The sequence below is a fragment of the Tachypleus tridentatus genome, chromosome 13 (assembly GCF_004210375.1).
Source record: "Tachypleus tridentatus isolate NWPU-2018 chromosome 13, ASM421037v1, whole genome shotgun sequence".
Lineage (NCBI taxonomy): Eukaryota > Metazoa > Arthropoda > Merostomata > Xiphosura > Limulidae > Tachypleus > Tachypleus tridentatus.
In genome coordinates this window covers 61836744-61851772 of record NC_134837.1, presented here as the reverse complement: position 1 = coordinate 61851772, position 15029 = coordinate 61836744, and the positions used below count along the sequence as shown (strand labels likewise).

The 15029-nt window shown below is 35.4% G+C and overlaps 1 protein-coding gene across 5 annotated transcripts in view; it reads right to left on the bottom strand.

Annotated features, from left to right (window-relative positions):
• Positions 1–8760: 8760 nt before the first annotated feature.
• The window catches only part of LOC143240012 (endochitinase-like), a 38893-nt gene continuing 32624 nt past the window's right edge, over positions 8761–15029 (bottom strand). For all 5 annotated transcript variants that reach the window (XM_076481769.1, XM_076481768.1, XM_076481767.1 and 2 more), the window contains 5 exons: positions 14156–14259; positions 11334–11457; positions 10718–10879; positions 9707–9832; positions 8761–8997 (listed from right to left, as the gene is read on the bottom strand). In XM_076481769.1, the coding sequence (XP_076337884.1) occupies positions 8842–8997; positions 9707–9832; positions 10718–10879; positions 11334–11457; positions 14156–14259 (672 nt within the window). In that variant the 3' untranslated portion in view covers positions 8761–8841. The remainder of the gene's footprint in view (positions 8998–9706; positions 9833–10717; positions 10880–11333; positions 11458–14155; positions 14260–15029) is intronic.

The following is a 15029-nucleotide window of genomic DNA, read 5'->3' as shown; positions in this document are numbered from 1 at the left end:
TTTTAGAAAACGGATTTCTCGAACTGTAAGTATTACAAGTAGATAGAGCTGTAGAAAACCATCTTTTTTTTCCCCATCTTACCAAAGTTTTATTAATGACTATACACAGGTTAAAACGTAAAAAAACTAAACGTTTTTTTAAAGGAAAACGTATTGAGAAGACAGAAAAGTAGGATTTATAATGCTAAAACTCGGGTTTCTGATACTCGTGTTGGACACAGCACAGATAACCTATTGTGTAGTTTTGAGCTTAACAACAGAAGCACAAGAATGGTACATTGTTACAACTCTGTACTGTTAGGTTCGCATTGTTTCTGTAATTTGTCGGGGAGATTGTACCATAACTGTTTCTGGATAGGCTTAGCGTGTAGCATGCTGAACGATGAACTGGAGAATTTATGGTTCGCGACCCATTTCCGAAAATTGCGTTCCACATTTGTGGGTCGTGGATGTGTTATAAGAGTGATGACCAAATCCCGGTACTTGATTAATGTAGTCCAAGAATTGACGGTGGTTGCTGATGATTAACTGCTTTCTACCATGTCTTTCAGTTCATAGCTGGGAATGGTTAGCACAGATAGACCTAGTGTAGACATTCGTAAATGTGTGAATTATAAGCTCTAATAAATTCATTATTATCGATCTGATAATTGGTACTTTGAAAGTAATTATGTAAAAAGAACAGATAATATATTTTTGATATTGTAGGTAAAATGCATGAGGGCATTCGTTTAAGAATATCTACTATTCATACCAATGCACAAAGATAACTAAGCATATTTGAAACACAGTAAGAACATGATAAACATAAAGGGATTGATAGCAATGTTTGTGTGTGACAAAACCAACTTCAGCACACACAGACCTACTATTTAAGATTTCTGAGAGATAAGTATTTGTTTAAATTTTCTGAAACAATGGGTAAATAGACAAAATATATGTTTGCTTTCACCAAGATGTTGATATCATTCTATACCAAACTCTAACCAACATGTTAATGTCCTTCTGTACCAAACTCTTACCAACATGTTGATGTCCTTCTGTATCAAACTCTAACCAACATGTTGATGTCCTTTTGTACCACACTAACCAACATGTTGATGTTCTTCTTCAGTATCGAAATGACTAGAACTGAATACAATGTTTAAAGTTAGATGAATTTCCTCAGGATTCTCGAAAGTGTTCTGTTTCAAGAGTAAATAAAACCAAAATTACGAGTAACAAATAATTTTTGTCTCATATTTGAAATGTTTGTGTCGTGCTTTGTTGCAGCCAACAGAGTTTTTAATTCTTCTCGTGGTTCAAGATATGCGCACGTTTTACTAACATCACGAAAGTAGAAACTGCAATGTTAAGGGTCCCTTGTGTGATGTCATCTCATTGTCTATTGACAGAAAACACATTACTGTATAGCGGTGTGAAAGAATAAAACAGCGGACCCCTTCAAGCGACTTTTTGGCTCACTTTTGGGAATATAAGGTGTGTGTGTGTTTTCTTATAGCAAAGCCACGTCGGGCTATCAGCTGAGCCCACCATGGGGAATCGAACCCCTGATTTTGTATTGTAAATCCAAAGACATACCGCTGTACTAGCGGGATGTCAAAATACAAATCGGCTCGTCCGGGATATGAATATAAGGCCTCATCCATTTTATTATACATTGTTACAATAATGTTCTTGTTGTTAGTTTTCAAACGCACAACCAAGAATTTTAGAACTCTTGTACTTGCTAAATATCTTTATCCAGCCACACTACTAACCCCTTACACAAATAGTTCACTTTAAAGTGAATCACTACGTTTTTCAGTACTGAAACTTGTGTTTTGACTTAAAACAGTCTAAACCCTTCTGCACAAGTCCCCCGATGATTCAGCAGTAAGTCTAAGGGCTTATAACGCTAAAAATTGGATTTCTATTCCTACAATGAACAAAGTACAGATAGCCATTGTGTAGCCTCACGCTAAACAACAATAAACTTCTTCGTAAGAAAAAAACACTCGAAGCAGTAACAGTTCTTGTTAGGGGACCCTCGGTGGTTCAATAGTCAGTTCACGGATTTACAACACTAAAATCTGAAGTTCGATCGATCGTAGTGAACAGAACGCAGTTAACATTTATGTAGCTTGGCACTAGAAGATGTCTAAACTACAGAGCCTCCCTTATCTTTTCTACTTGTTTCAAAGGTAATGTTATTGCCCTGCCTAACTTTTTATTCACCAACTCTCTGATTAGCTTCTGTGAAACACGATAATAAATATAAAATTTATTATAAAAAAAGCAATAGAAACTATATTTAAAAAACAAAACTTCTTTTAATTTGTAAGATTTGTTTGTTTTAAGGCAAAGCGCCTTATTGGTTTGTTTGCTTACGAATTTCGTGCAAAGCTACTCGAGAGCTATCTGCGCTAGCCGTCCCTAATTTAGCAGTGTAAGACTAGAGGGAAGGCAGCTAGTCATCACCACCCACCGCCAACTCTTGGACTACTCTTTTACCAACGAATAGTGAGAGTGACCGTCACATTATAACTCCTCCACGGCTGAAATGGCGAGCATGTTTGATGTGATGGGGATTCGAATCTGCGACCCTCGGATTACGATTCGAGTCCCTTAACCACCTGGCCATATTGGATTATTAACTGTGTTTTCTGCGAGATATCGAAACTAAGATTTTAGTATCGTGACTCCCTAAACTTACCGTTGACCCACCAGGGGGCAGTTGGTAAGGTAAAAAGATCTTTCTAGTTTCATGCTTAACATTGTTCGCTAAATGTAAATGTTTAACATTAATTTTTAAATGATCTCGGACAGAAATATTATAAAGTAAAGCTAGCTGCAAAAGGTGTCTATAATTTCCAAAGCGTCCCTTCAACTCGTTCGTAAAATAAAAAGTATCACTAATATTGTAATGATCAGGGAAGTACCCGGTAAAAAGCAATATTTAAAAAGATAAAACACGCAGTTAAAGTTCACATCAACGCTTTGCTGAGATGTTTGAGTGTTTTAGCAAAAACTCTCATATCCACCGACTTTACCTATTAGAAGTGTCCCTGGTTTGTTTTACAATAAAATGGGATTAAGAGCTTTACCAAGCTGTGAAGAAACTCGTAAGATAATGATTTTTATTTTCTTAATTAAGAATAATAATACAGGAATACTTAATCCGTTATACTTAAAATATTTTGTATTAACAAATTGACAACACACGTGACAACCACAGCTTGTATAAAGTTTGTTTGTTTTTGAATTTCGCACAAAGCTACTCTAGGGCTATCTGTGCTAGCCGTCCCTAATTTAGCAGTGTAAGACTAGAGGGAAGGCAGCTAGTCATCACCACCCACCACCAACTCTTGGGCTACTCTTTTACCAACGAATAGTGGAGTTGACCGTCACATTATATATGCAAAAACTGCTCGTTTAGGTTGAGAAAATATTTTACATAGAAGAGCGAACAACGTTTCGACCTTCTTCGGTCATCGTCAGGTTCACAAAGAAAGAAAGAGGTAACTGACCGGAAGCTGACCACATGTTTGAAAGGGGTTGTGCAACTTAGTGTCGGAACGTAGAGGGCGGTGTTAGATGTTTGAATATATAATTTTTATTTATTTTATTATATTAATATAATAGGTATAAAGGGGTTCCTTTATATTGGTTTATTTTGGGTTTAAGTTGTTGTATAAGTAAGGCTTCTTTAATTTTGCGTTTGTTTATGTTTGTTTCTTCATTTAGTATTTGAGTGTTTTCTATGGTTATGTTGTGTTTATTTGACTTGCAGTGTTCGAAAACGTGTGAAGGTGACTTTTTATGTTCTTTGAATCTGGTTTCCATTTTTCTACTTGTTTCTCCAATATAGATGTCGTAGCAGTTATAACATTGTATTTTATAAATAATGTTGGTGTGGTATTTGTCAGTGTAGTTTTTACATAGTATAGTTTTGTGCCTGGTTTTTGAATAAATTTGGTATTAACTGGAATGTCATATTTTGTTATTAGTTTTTGCCAAATGTTGGTTATTTGTCTGCTGATGTCAGGAATGTATGGTATACAGCAGTATACTAAGATGCAAACAACAGAAAAGACTTCAACATGACAAACCATTGACTGATCTCATAATTAACAGATCCGACCGACAATTAAACACAGACGAGATACATCTACTTAACAAAGGACTCAACTTCGCAAGAGCACCTAGGTACATTCCAACCATAGAAATCAAAACATGTTTAGAATATCTAGCCAGGAGACTGGTGATACTTTCTACAGAAAACAAAAACAAAGAAACAACCAAAAACAACCAACAGAAAGAAGACAACTTAGATAATTTTATTGACATCCAACAACCAAACTTCCCAGGTAAAATTACAAATTTATATTTTCCAGAAACACCTAAAAACAACATCTTAAACGATTTTTTCAAAAAATTTTCTCACAAAACCATCAACATAATTTCACAAAACAGAAAACTAAAAAACAACCTTACAAAAAGAGACATTAATTCCATTAAAAACCTAAAACAAGACAAAAACATAAAAATTCTAAAAGCAGATAAAGGTAACGCTATAGTCATAATGAACACGAATTAATACATCCAAAAAATGAAGAACATCCTATCAGACACGAACAAATTTAAACCAATACACACAAATCCAACAAAGACACACGAGACACAACTGAACAAATTACTACTACAGATGAAAAAAGCCAACACAATTTCACAAACACTTTATTCCTACCTACGTAAAACCGACTCACGCACACCACAAATATACGGCATCCCCAAACCTCATAAACCAGATTGTCCATTACGACCAATAATGTCCACATATGAATCGTTTAATTACAATCTTGGAAAATACATAGCATGGGCATTCTTCAAATATGTAACATCAGCCAGCTAATTCATCAAAGACTCTTTTAATTTCAAGTCTAATCTAAATCAACTTAATCATAAAGCCTTAATGGCCAGTTTTGATGTTATATCCCTCTTTACAGAAGTTCCAACCACTGAAGTCTGCAAGATAGCCTTAGAACTCTATATCCGAGACCCCAACCCAACTACAGACATTCCCAGTAACCAATTAGCAACCCTCATAGAATTCACCACGATAAAGACAAACTTCATGTTCAACAACCAAAACTATATACAAACAAATGGCCTAAGCATAGGCAACCCAGTATCACCAGTTCTAGCCAATATTTTTATGACACAAGTTGAAACACAAGCAATTAACACAACATTACATCCACCACTATACTGGTACAGATATGTAGATGACACAGTTGCGAGATTCAAATCTACAGAACACATACTTAATTTTTTCAATCACATTAACTCTATACATCCCAACATTAACTTCACATGTGAACAGGAAGAAAGCAATCAAATATCATTTCTTAACCTCAAAATTACAAAAACCGACACACAATTCAAAACAGAAATCCACCAAAAAATCACCCATACTGGACTATACATTCCTTGGGACTCAGCACATGAAACAAAACAAAAACTCAACATACTAAGAAACCAAATAAACACAGCCATAAAACTATGCTCACCAGATAAAATTAACGATGAATTAGACAAAATAAAACAATACTTCATCAACATCAATAAGTTTCCTCCACAAACCGTAGAAAACATTATACGCACACACCTAGACAGAAAGCAAAATCAACCAACAAAAGTAAATATATCTCACGAATCAAAAAATCATGAAACCATATACTGCTGTATACCATATATTCCTGACATCAGCAGACAAATAACCAACATTTGGCAAAAACTAGCAACAAAATATGACATTCCAGTTAATACCAAATTTATTCAAAAACCAGGCACAAAACTATACTATGTAAAAACTACACTGACAAATACCACACCAACATTATTTATAAAATACAATGTGATAACTGCCACGACTTCTATATTGGAGAAACAAGTAGAAAAATGGAAACCAGATTCAAAGAACATAAAAAGTCATATTCACGCGTTTTTGAACACTGCAAGTCAAATAAACACAACATAACCATAGAAAACACTCAAATACTAAATAAAGAAACAAACATAAACAAACGCAAAATTAAAGAAGCCTTACTTATACAACAACTTAAACCCAAAATAAACCAATATAAAGGAACCCCTTTATACCTATTATATTAATATAATAAAATAAATAAAATTATATATTCAAACATCTAACACCGCCCTCTACGTTCCGACACTCAGTTGCACAACCCCTTTCAAACATGTGGTCAGTTTCCGGTCAGTTACCTCTTTCTTTGTTAACCTGACGATGACCGAAGAAGGTCGAAACGTTGTTCGCTCTTCTATGTAAAATATTTTCTTAACCCAAATGAGCCGTTTTTGCATATATATTTCAATACAAGTGGGTTTTCTCGATATCACTGACCATCACATTATAACGCCCCCACGACTAGAAGGGTAAGCATGTTTGGCGCGACGGGGATGCGAACCCGCGACCGTCAGAGTACGAATCGCCCGCCTTAACATGCTTGGCCATGCCAGGCCTCTTATATAAAGCCATGGCGGAACGGTAAGTACCAGAACTCCATTTTGATATTGATTGATGTTTTGTAGGTAGTGTGATGCTACCAAAAATTGTTTCCGAGAAGAATGTGTAACATCTCTTTCCAACTCAACATATTCACACACTCTGATAATAAAGATTCAGATCGGGAAATTAGAGAGTTCATGATAGGGATATCCCTTGTATTTAATAGCAATGGAAAATAAAGGAATATGAAGCAACTTGGGAAATTAGAACCATCCAGAAAGAGACTTGAAACAAGTTACACCCCAGCTGTGGTAAGCGAAGTGCAGACGCCCCAAGCGACAATACTTCCGAAAACAAGACGAACAAGGTATGGGTTCACCAAGATAAAACTCCCATTTATACTTTACATTCAACTGTTGCATATTTCAAACAGTTGAAGAATCAATTGGGTTTTCATGCTATTCCATAAAAGAAGTACCTTTCTTGGAAGCATGTGGATTCCTGTACAGTTGGACTTTTGAAACTGGCACAGGAAAACCATCGTCCTCGTTTACAAGATGGATTATGTAAATTAGTGGTGTGCTTTGAACGAGACAGGCCTACGATGAAGATACCCCTCAGGAAGCATTATCAGACCCATTCTTTTTAATAATATTCCTGATTATTTATTGGTTAGTAAAGAAACAAATTACAATATTAAAAATATAGCTTACAACAATATTAAATCTAACTATGAACTGTCCATAAGTTCAAGAAAAAGTAACAATGAAATAGGGTAAAACATGTTTAAATGAAGACTCGTTTAATTTTCTGAGCAATCTCTAAGTATGAACTGCTTCATGATGGGTATCTGCTCAAAACATCGCATGAAACAGAATACATTTTTCATTCAGACTTGTGTTAACCTACCCATTATCACTTTTTTTTTTTTGTCTCAAGTGTTCCTTCTCACCTCTTGCGGATGTGTAGCTATGGCCTGATAGTTAATGCGCTCGGCTCGTGTGTTGGGTATAAGAAACATATCTTTGGATTTAAACACCTAATTTCCTTACCCAGAAAGACTACAGAATACAGTCATACCATGAACGAAAGGCCGCATGGAGTAGAAGTGAATGCGCCATAGTCAGCAAGGGTTCGTCTGTTTACTTTCAATGCCATTGAAAACAGTGACAATAAAGTTTCAGTCACATTCTAGAAACCACAGTTGATACACAAAGTCCACAAATCGGATCCTTCGTACTCTGAAGAACGATTTACTTCAAACGGCCACTAGATGGAGAACTGGCAATTGTGTCTCAGTGCCGTCAGCATGGGCTAGAATGGAAGAGTAGCTAGATGGAAGCCATTCCTCACTCCAGGCAATACTGCAAGGTAGCATCAGTGTACATCACGCCTCCCTTTCTTTAAGGACACTGACTGTTCAGACGTCCACAATTTTCAGAGAGTGGACGGTTATAGGTTTGGTGACTACCGTATCCAAGAACATCAACTGAAGTGCCTACAATTAACGAGAAAATCTGGGTTGGCAGTATGGGACGGGGCAGTCACTAGTGCTCAGCTCATCACAGTTCTCTATTGAGACCTTCTTCCTGTCTTCTATAATAAACAGCTAACCAGAGAAGTAAAAGATGATGTTCACACAGTTTAGGTCAATGTCACAAAAGAATGGTCTGAAAAGCAAGTCACTGCCACTCTCCCGTGGCCAGGCTAATCGTCGGATATGAACTCTGTCGAGCATGTCTCGTTTTTGACTGTTCATCCCAAACAACTAATTTCTAAGTACAAGTTATTTTCAGGGATGGGTGATTTCAAACAACCAGGTTTCAAATTTATGAATATGAACTATAACCATGTTTCTTTCTACCTTAAATATAACAACGAGTATTGAAACTAATGGTAATCTTTTACCTTTTGGGAGGGGGGGATTCATTGAGACAAAACGACATTTTTGTAGGGGACGTTTGCTGCATTACAACTACTTTAACTTATAGAGGTACTTATACTAGTTACCAGGATGGTTCATCAATAAACTTTCACATCGTGTGTATACATTTTTATACTGTTGCTAAATAAGTGCGAAACTACACAAAAGTCTGCTTGCACTTTGCCTACCATAAGAAATCAAGCTTCAGATTTCTGCATTATTTATAAGTCCATTCTACATAACTTATACCACCTTATACTTCTAGTCTGTAAAGATAACCTACACAAATATTCTTCTCAAACTTTATGGAATAAAAAAATGTTCCTTGAAACAGTAAAATATCTTTATTTCTAAAATTTAAACCTGGGGAAAACCCATCCGCTATTGTACAAAATATCCTTAAATATCAAAGTGAATCAGGAATAGGGACCACATAATCATTTAATTTGTTATTTAATAGTTTCAGAAGCTTATTCTGTTCTCCACATGATCCAAGATAATCATCAAGGTCGACTGCCCACATCATCACACCTCCAAAACCATGGTCTCGGATGTAGTCTAACTGTAAAAAAACACAGAACAAGACAATGAAATACTTATAAACAACACAAAAAGTAAAAACATATGAGATTACAACACCATCATAAAATATTACAATACCATTATCTACTTAAAAATACTTATGTTACGGTTTGACGTCCACGGCAGTTGTACACTCGCCTTATTTCATGACTTGTTTATTTTTATGCTAATCAGTCCACGCACGAGATATTCATTACACAATAAAAGGTAGAATGAAGTCAATTATTCAAACACACGGACATAAAAGAAAACTTTAAAGTAGTCTGATAAACTATGAACTAAATAATTTTGGCTCATGATATACAATTTTGTTTGTAACAAGAAGAAGTGTCTCGTTACTCTTGGTTGAACAATATTCCTCAACCGCTACAGGTCATCCCAAAAAATCGGTTGTCACTGTACAACCATACAATTGAGAAACTTTTCTTGTTTTGTTTTTTTTGCAGATTCTTTAAAGATAATACTATAACATGTTCATGAACATGTGGAAGAGATTTGAACTTAATGTCGTCAGTATTGTATCGATTAAGAAATTTTGAGCAAATTCTGTAAATGATTGTAGATATTCGGTCAATGACAATTGACCTCTGAGTGATTGCATGGTTTTTAAACAAAATAATAATAAATTAATTTTTTTATCTCTAAAGATTTCGATTGTTGAATAAAACAAAGAAAAATGTTTGGTTTACTTTAATTCCAATACTCTCTTCATCTTCGTAACCCATCCACATGGTTTCGTTATAGATGATGTAAGGACATTTGCCTATATCGTCGAAGTGCCTTATCCAACCATCTGATTGAACATGCTTACATATCTAAAGGAAAAATACATACAGTGAACCTGAGGTCTTGAAAATTAACTCTGAAACGAAAATAATTAATTGCTATGTTTCATTTTCACTAAAACTGTTAACGGGTTTTTGTACCTTATATGACCTGAATAATTACGTTTTCAGAAACCTGTGCTATTTTTGTTTGTTTGTTTTTTTGAATTTCGTGTAAAGCTATACAAGGGGTATCTGCACTAGCTGTCCCTAATTTAGCAGTGTAAGACTAGGGGAAAGGCAGCTAGTCATCATCACCCAGAGCCAACTCTTGGGCTACTCTTTTACTCACGAATAGTGGGATGACTGTTACATTATAACTCCCACGGCTAAAAGTGCGAGCATGTTTTTTTAAAGGGAATGTAATAAAAGAGAAGTAAAACGGTGAGTAAATAATGTTGTAGAAAAGACATAAGAGCGCGTTTTATTGTGTGCATTAACTGAACTATTATCGTATGAAAAAAACGGGTTTGTACATAATTTTCAGCACAGAGGATTTCGTAAAAGTCCACGTATATACCCCCAATTTTAGCCGTGGTTACAGCTAAGATGCGCAGCCACGTGCAATCTTAAAATGACAAACTAGAAGGGCAGCTAGTCAAGAACATCCACCATAACTCTTATAACATAGTTATGCCCCCGTATACCAGAGTGTGGTTTTGTGGCAACGGGGCTGGAACCGTGAACCCTCGAATTAACAGTCCGTTCACGTTCACCGCTAGACCACACCCATCTCTTTATGATATTATCAGAATTTATTTTGAAATCAGGTTGCATGTTAGTTAGTACGATCTTTTAAAGAAAGCCCTATAAGGGTCGCTGTATGAACGGTTTTCTGAATGTTGTCTTCATCTTGATAACATTCCCCAACCTTACCTCATAATACGCTAAGGTTGTCTGGAAGGTTTTATTTGTTGGAGCACCTTGGTGTTGTTGGTCCTGGTAAAGGAGTTCGAATGCCTTACCATAAAATGGTATACCAACTACTAACTTGTACTTCGGAGCTCCCATCCTTACCCATAGGTAGAGCCCATCGTTCTGAATAAAATAATGTTTATTAGGTGTTAGTATATGCGCGCAAAGCCATCGACGTTTAATGTAATTTTTTTCTCTGTTTTGTTTTGATTTTTTCTTATCCAACGATATAAACTGAAATTGTAATTGATTTGGATTTCTCATATTAGTTTTCGGATAAGTCATTTATAAAGAAACTCATGCAAAGACTTTAGGCTACTGGATGCTTCGGCTTTATTAACCTGGTGAAGAAAAATAACTTTTTTGTTGCTAAAATTTAATTATTTTTATTTAGAACATTAGTTTTTCGCTCTAATGATCACTTCTTTATATTAAAATTGATAAATTAAAACACTTTATTTCATTAAATTTTAGCGATCACTACAAACTACAATTATTTAGCATTACCAAACTACTTCTTTTTGTGTTCCACAATAAACGTATTTATAAATTCAAAAATCATACAAGTAAGTCTTACCACATTCACATTTTCATACGCAAATCTGTCAAAAGGGCGTCGATAGAGAGGGCTGTGGACATCAGCAACACCATCCCAATACACACGAAGATCATACGTCATAACATTTATCCAATCCAAATAACTAGAAAAAAACAAACAAATAAAATAGGTTATTAGTTTGCTTTAAGGTATATGGCTTGAAATGGTTTATCAGTGCTGTACCAACTGTATAAATCAAACTTTGAATGTTAGCATAATAAGTCCTTAAAATTACCACTGACACAGGAAGCGTATTTTGGTTGTTAAAAATAGTAAGATTTTACAAGACTGTCATTTTAACAAATCAAATTAAACTCTAACAAAAATATATGTTCAAATAATGAAACTGCAGTAATAAAAACTTAATTATGTTGATCAGTTGACCAAACAGAGCACATAAATAAAATTCAGCTTTTAGACAATAAAAATTGTAATTTTAAACAAACCATTACTGTCTTACTGAGAGACACAGTGAATCAAGCTTATAACCTTGGTCCAACTGAGTATGAGGTTACCATACTGGTCCAACTGAGTGCGTACGAGGCACTTTAGTAATGTCTTCCGAATGGACCAACTACACTAAATAACACCCAAGTAGAAATTTGCTACATGAAATATCATATCCTATAGACATCTCGTAATATACAGGGTGTTCGGAAAGTCACTGTGCAGTTTTGTAATGATATTTTATTCAGTCTATTTCAAGCCAGCAACTGATAGCAGTGTTTAGAAACAAAATAAGAAAGATCCAAGCTTGTATTGATGCCAAAGGGGGTCACTTTTAACATTGTTTATAATTGTCATTCATTTTTACCTCCTGTATTCTATATTGAAACATGTCTGTTAATAAATATATAAGTGTACAGTGACTTTCCGAACACCCTGTAGAAAAACACCCTCTGTAGAGGTAACCTATTACAATAAAAACACTCTGTAGAGATCTTCCAATACAATAAAAACAACCTCTGTAGAGATACCCTAATACACTTAAAACCAACCTCTGTAGAAATCCCTGAATACACTAAAAATGTCTATGTAGAGATCCCTCAGCACACTAAAATACACTCCGTGGAGATCACCTACACAAATACAATTTCAGTGTAAAATAATAAAACTCTTCTTGGCATATCTTTGTGTGGATTTTTTTTTCCAATAATTAATTTTAGAAATGAATTCTGGCACTTTTGTATGATACGAGCAGGTTATATAAACTTGGTGTGTTTTAGAAGTTGCATTTTCCCTTGTGGAAATAAAAGAAAAAGAATTTCCGAGTTCATTATTCTAAAGATAAAACATGGAGATAAATTACTCATGATGCATGTTATCACATCGTTCATTCTTTCATTAATTTTAAAAGTACAAATAGAAAATAAAAACATTAATAATATCAGTGCCAAAAGTCTTTGATTCCAATTTTTACATAATCTTTGAGCTACTGGTGGCTCAGCTGTCCATTTTTCACCAGATTTGAACTCATTCCCTGAAATAAGGTTATTCGTCCAAAGAAATTTCTCTTTAATATATTTTTCAGAAGTTCAACTGTCAGAAAACGTTTCGATTTTATGATCTAGAATCTTGAACTCGCCCACCAAATGCTAAGTGCACAGTACGTAAACACGTTACTTGTTCTGAAGAGGAGTTCCGTATCATATTTTGTCATTTTAGCTGTAATTTGACGCCCTCTTACCCTGAATCTTACTTCTCTCCGAATTTACTTAAATAACCAACTTAATAGTCTCGCGTGTGTCTAGAATATCACAAGTAGGTTTTCTTGCTCGTGCAGTTTGACGATTGTTCAGTATTTAAGTTTCCTTATGTTCTCTTACACAGAGGTCCGTGATGTTATTAAACCAACCTGATAGCTATTCAATTTATTTTATGTCTTAACTTGAAAGTTTATACATAAGAACTATAGCGCAGGTCACTGGTTTATCGCACTTGCTTAAAAGTGTTGTAAGTACTTACAGCTATAGCTTCAAATTTTGACACAAATTAACAAACAGAAGCATTGAATTTTAACAAAACGTTGGTGCTCATTAGTACTACTTTTGGCTCCCAATCAGATGTTCATAGCCATTAGACAAAGGAGGATAACATGAGAGGGTAAGACACAAAGGCCGACTTCCCACGGGAAAGTGAAAGCGGGCTAAGGGTTTGGTTACAACTAAGCCAGTTACAAGGGGAAACATATATAAACTTTTGTTTTGTTTCTAAAATTTCACGCAAAGCTACACGAAGGCTATCTGCGCTAGCCATCCATAATTTAGTAGTGTACGACTAGATGAAACGCAGCTAGTCATCACCACCCACCGCCGACTCTTGGGCTACTCTTTTTATCAATGAATAATGGGATTGACTGTCACATTATAATGCCCCCACAGCTGAAAGTGCGAATATGTGTGATGTGACGAAGCTTCGAACCCATGACACTCAGATTACGAGTCAAGCACCTTAACCATCTGTCCATACCGTGCCAAAGACTTTTGTCAAATAATTGGTTAGAGTTAATTCTTCTCAGTGATGTATACTAAAATACTGCTTACATTTGAAATAACACTTGTTTAAAATAGTGTGACTAGCACACTTAGCTTAGCAAGTAATTCTTTACATAGATATCAGCGACTCCAAAGACAGCATTTTTCTGCGTCTTGTAATTTAGTTTAGACAGAGCAGAAATGTATTACGACAAGAATTTAAAAGAGAAAGAAACTGGAGAAGAGATCTTGCGAATGTTTGTTAATATTCCCGATGTCTTTTTCTAAATTACATATTTTGTTGTTTTTATTATTGATGTCTATTACCTTGCAAGCTGTGGAACGTCGTAGCCATCCCATACTCGACATTGGTGAATTGGAACAGCAGCTGTTAGCAGCAAACTGTACGGTTCGAATACTTCTTTCAGCTCCTGTAGTGACAAATATAAAGTGATAAAGTTCACTTTTATATCACTTCTATAATATCTTACTGCTAATTATCACTGACGATGGAGACCCCCTCAAAGAATTTCAAGTGCCACAGCTATTGAGAATTCCCTCTTATTTACTCTGTTAATAAATACATAAACGTCTGTATAGGATTATGTTTTTTGTTTTTTTAATTTCGCGCAAAGCTATTCGAGAGCTATCTGCACTAGCCGTCCCTAATTTAGTAGTGTAAGACTAGAGGGAAGGCAGCTAGTCATCATCACCCACTGTCAACTCTTGGGCTACTCTTTTACCAACGAATAGTGGGATTAACCGTGGCATTATAACGCTCTCACGGCTGAAAAGACGAGCATGTTTGGTGCGACGGGGATGATAGAACTATGTTTGTGTACACTTAGATAAATGTTTGTAAAATATACATATATTAATACTTGCTCATTACAAGATGCTGGGCCTGTTTTGGATGGCCTAGTGGTTGGGGCACTGGACTCTCTAGACAATCTGAGGGTTGCAGGGGTGTTATAATGCGTGGTCAATCCCACTATTCATTGGTAAAAATTAGTCCAAGAATTGGCAATGAATGGTCTTTAACCATTAAATTATGGACGGCTATCTCAGATATCAGTTATGTAGTTTTGCGCGAAATTCAGAACAAACAAATGCTAACAATGTCTCTTTATACATGAAGTATCTTATTTCTTTCAGTGTTTTATCCAAGACCATCATCCGTTTCTTCCAACGTGTCTCAAAA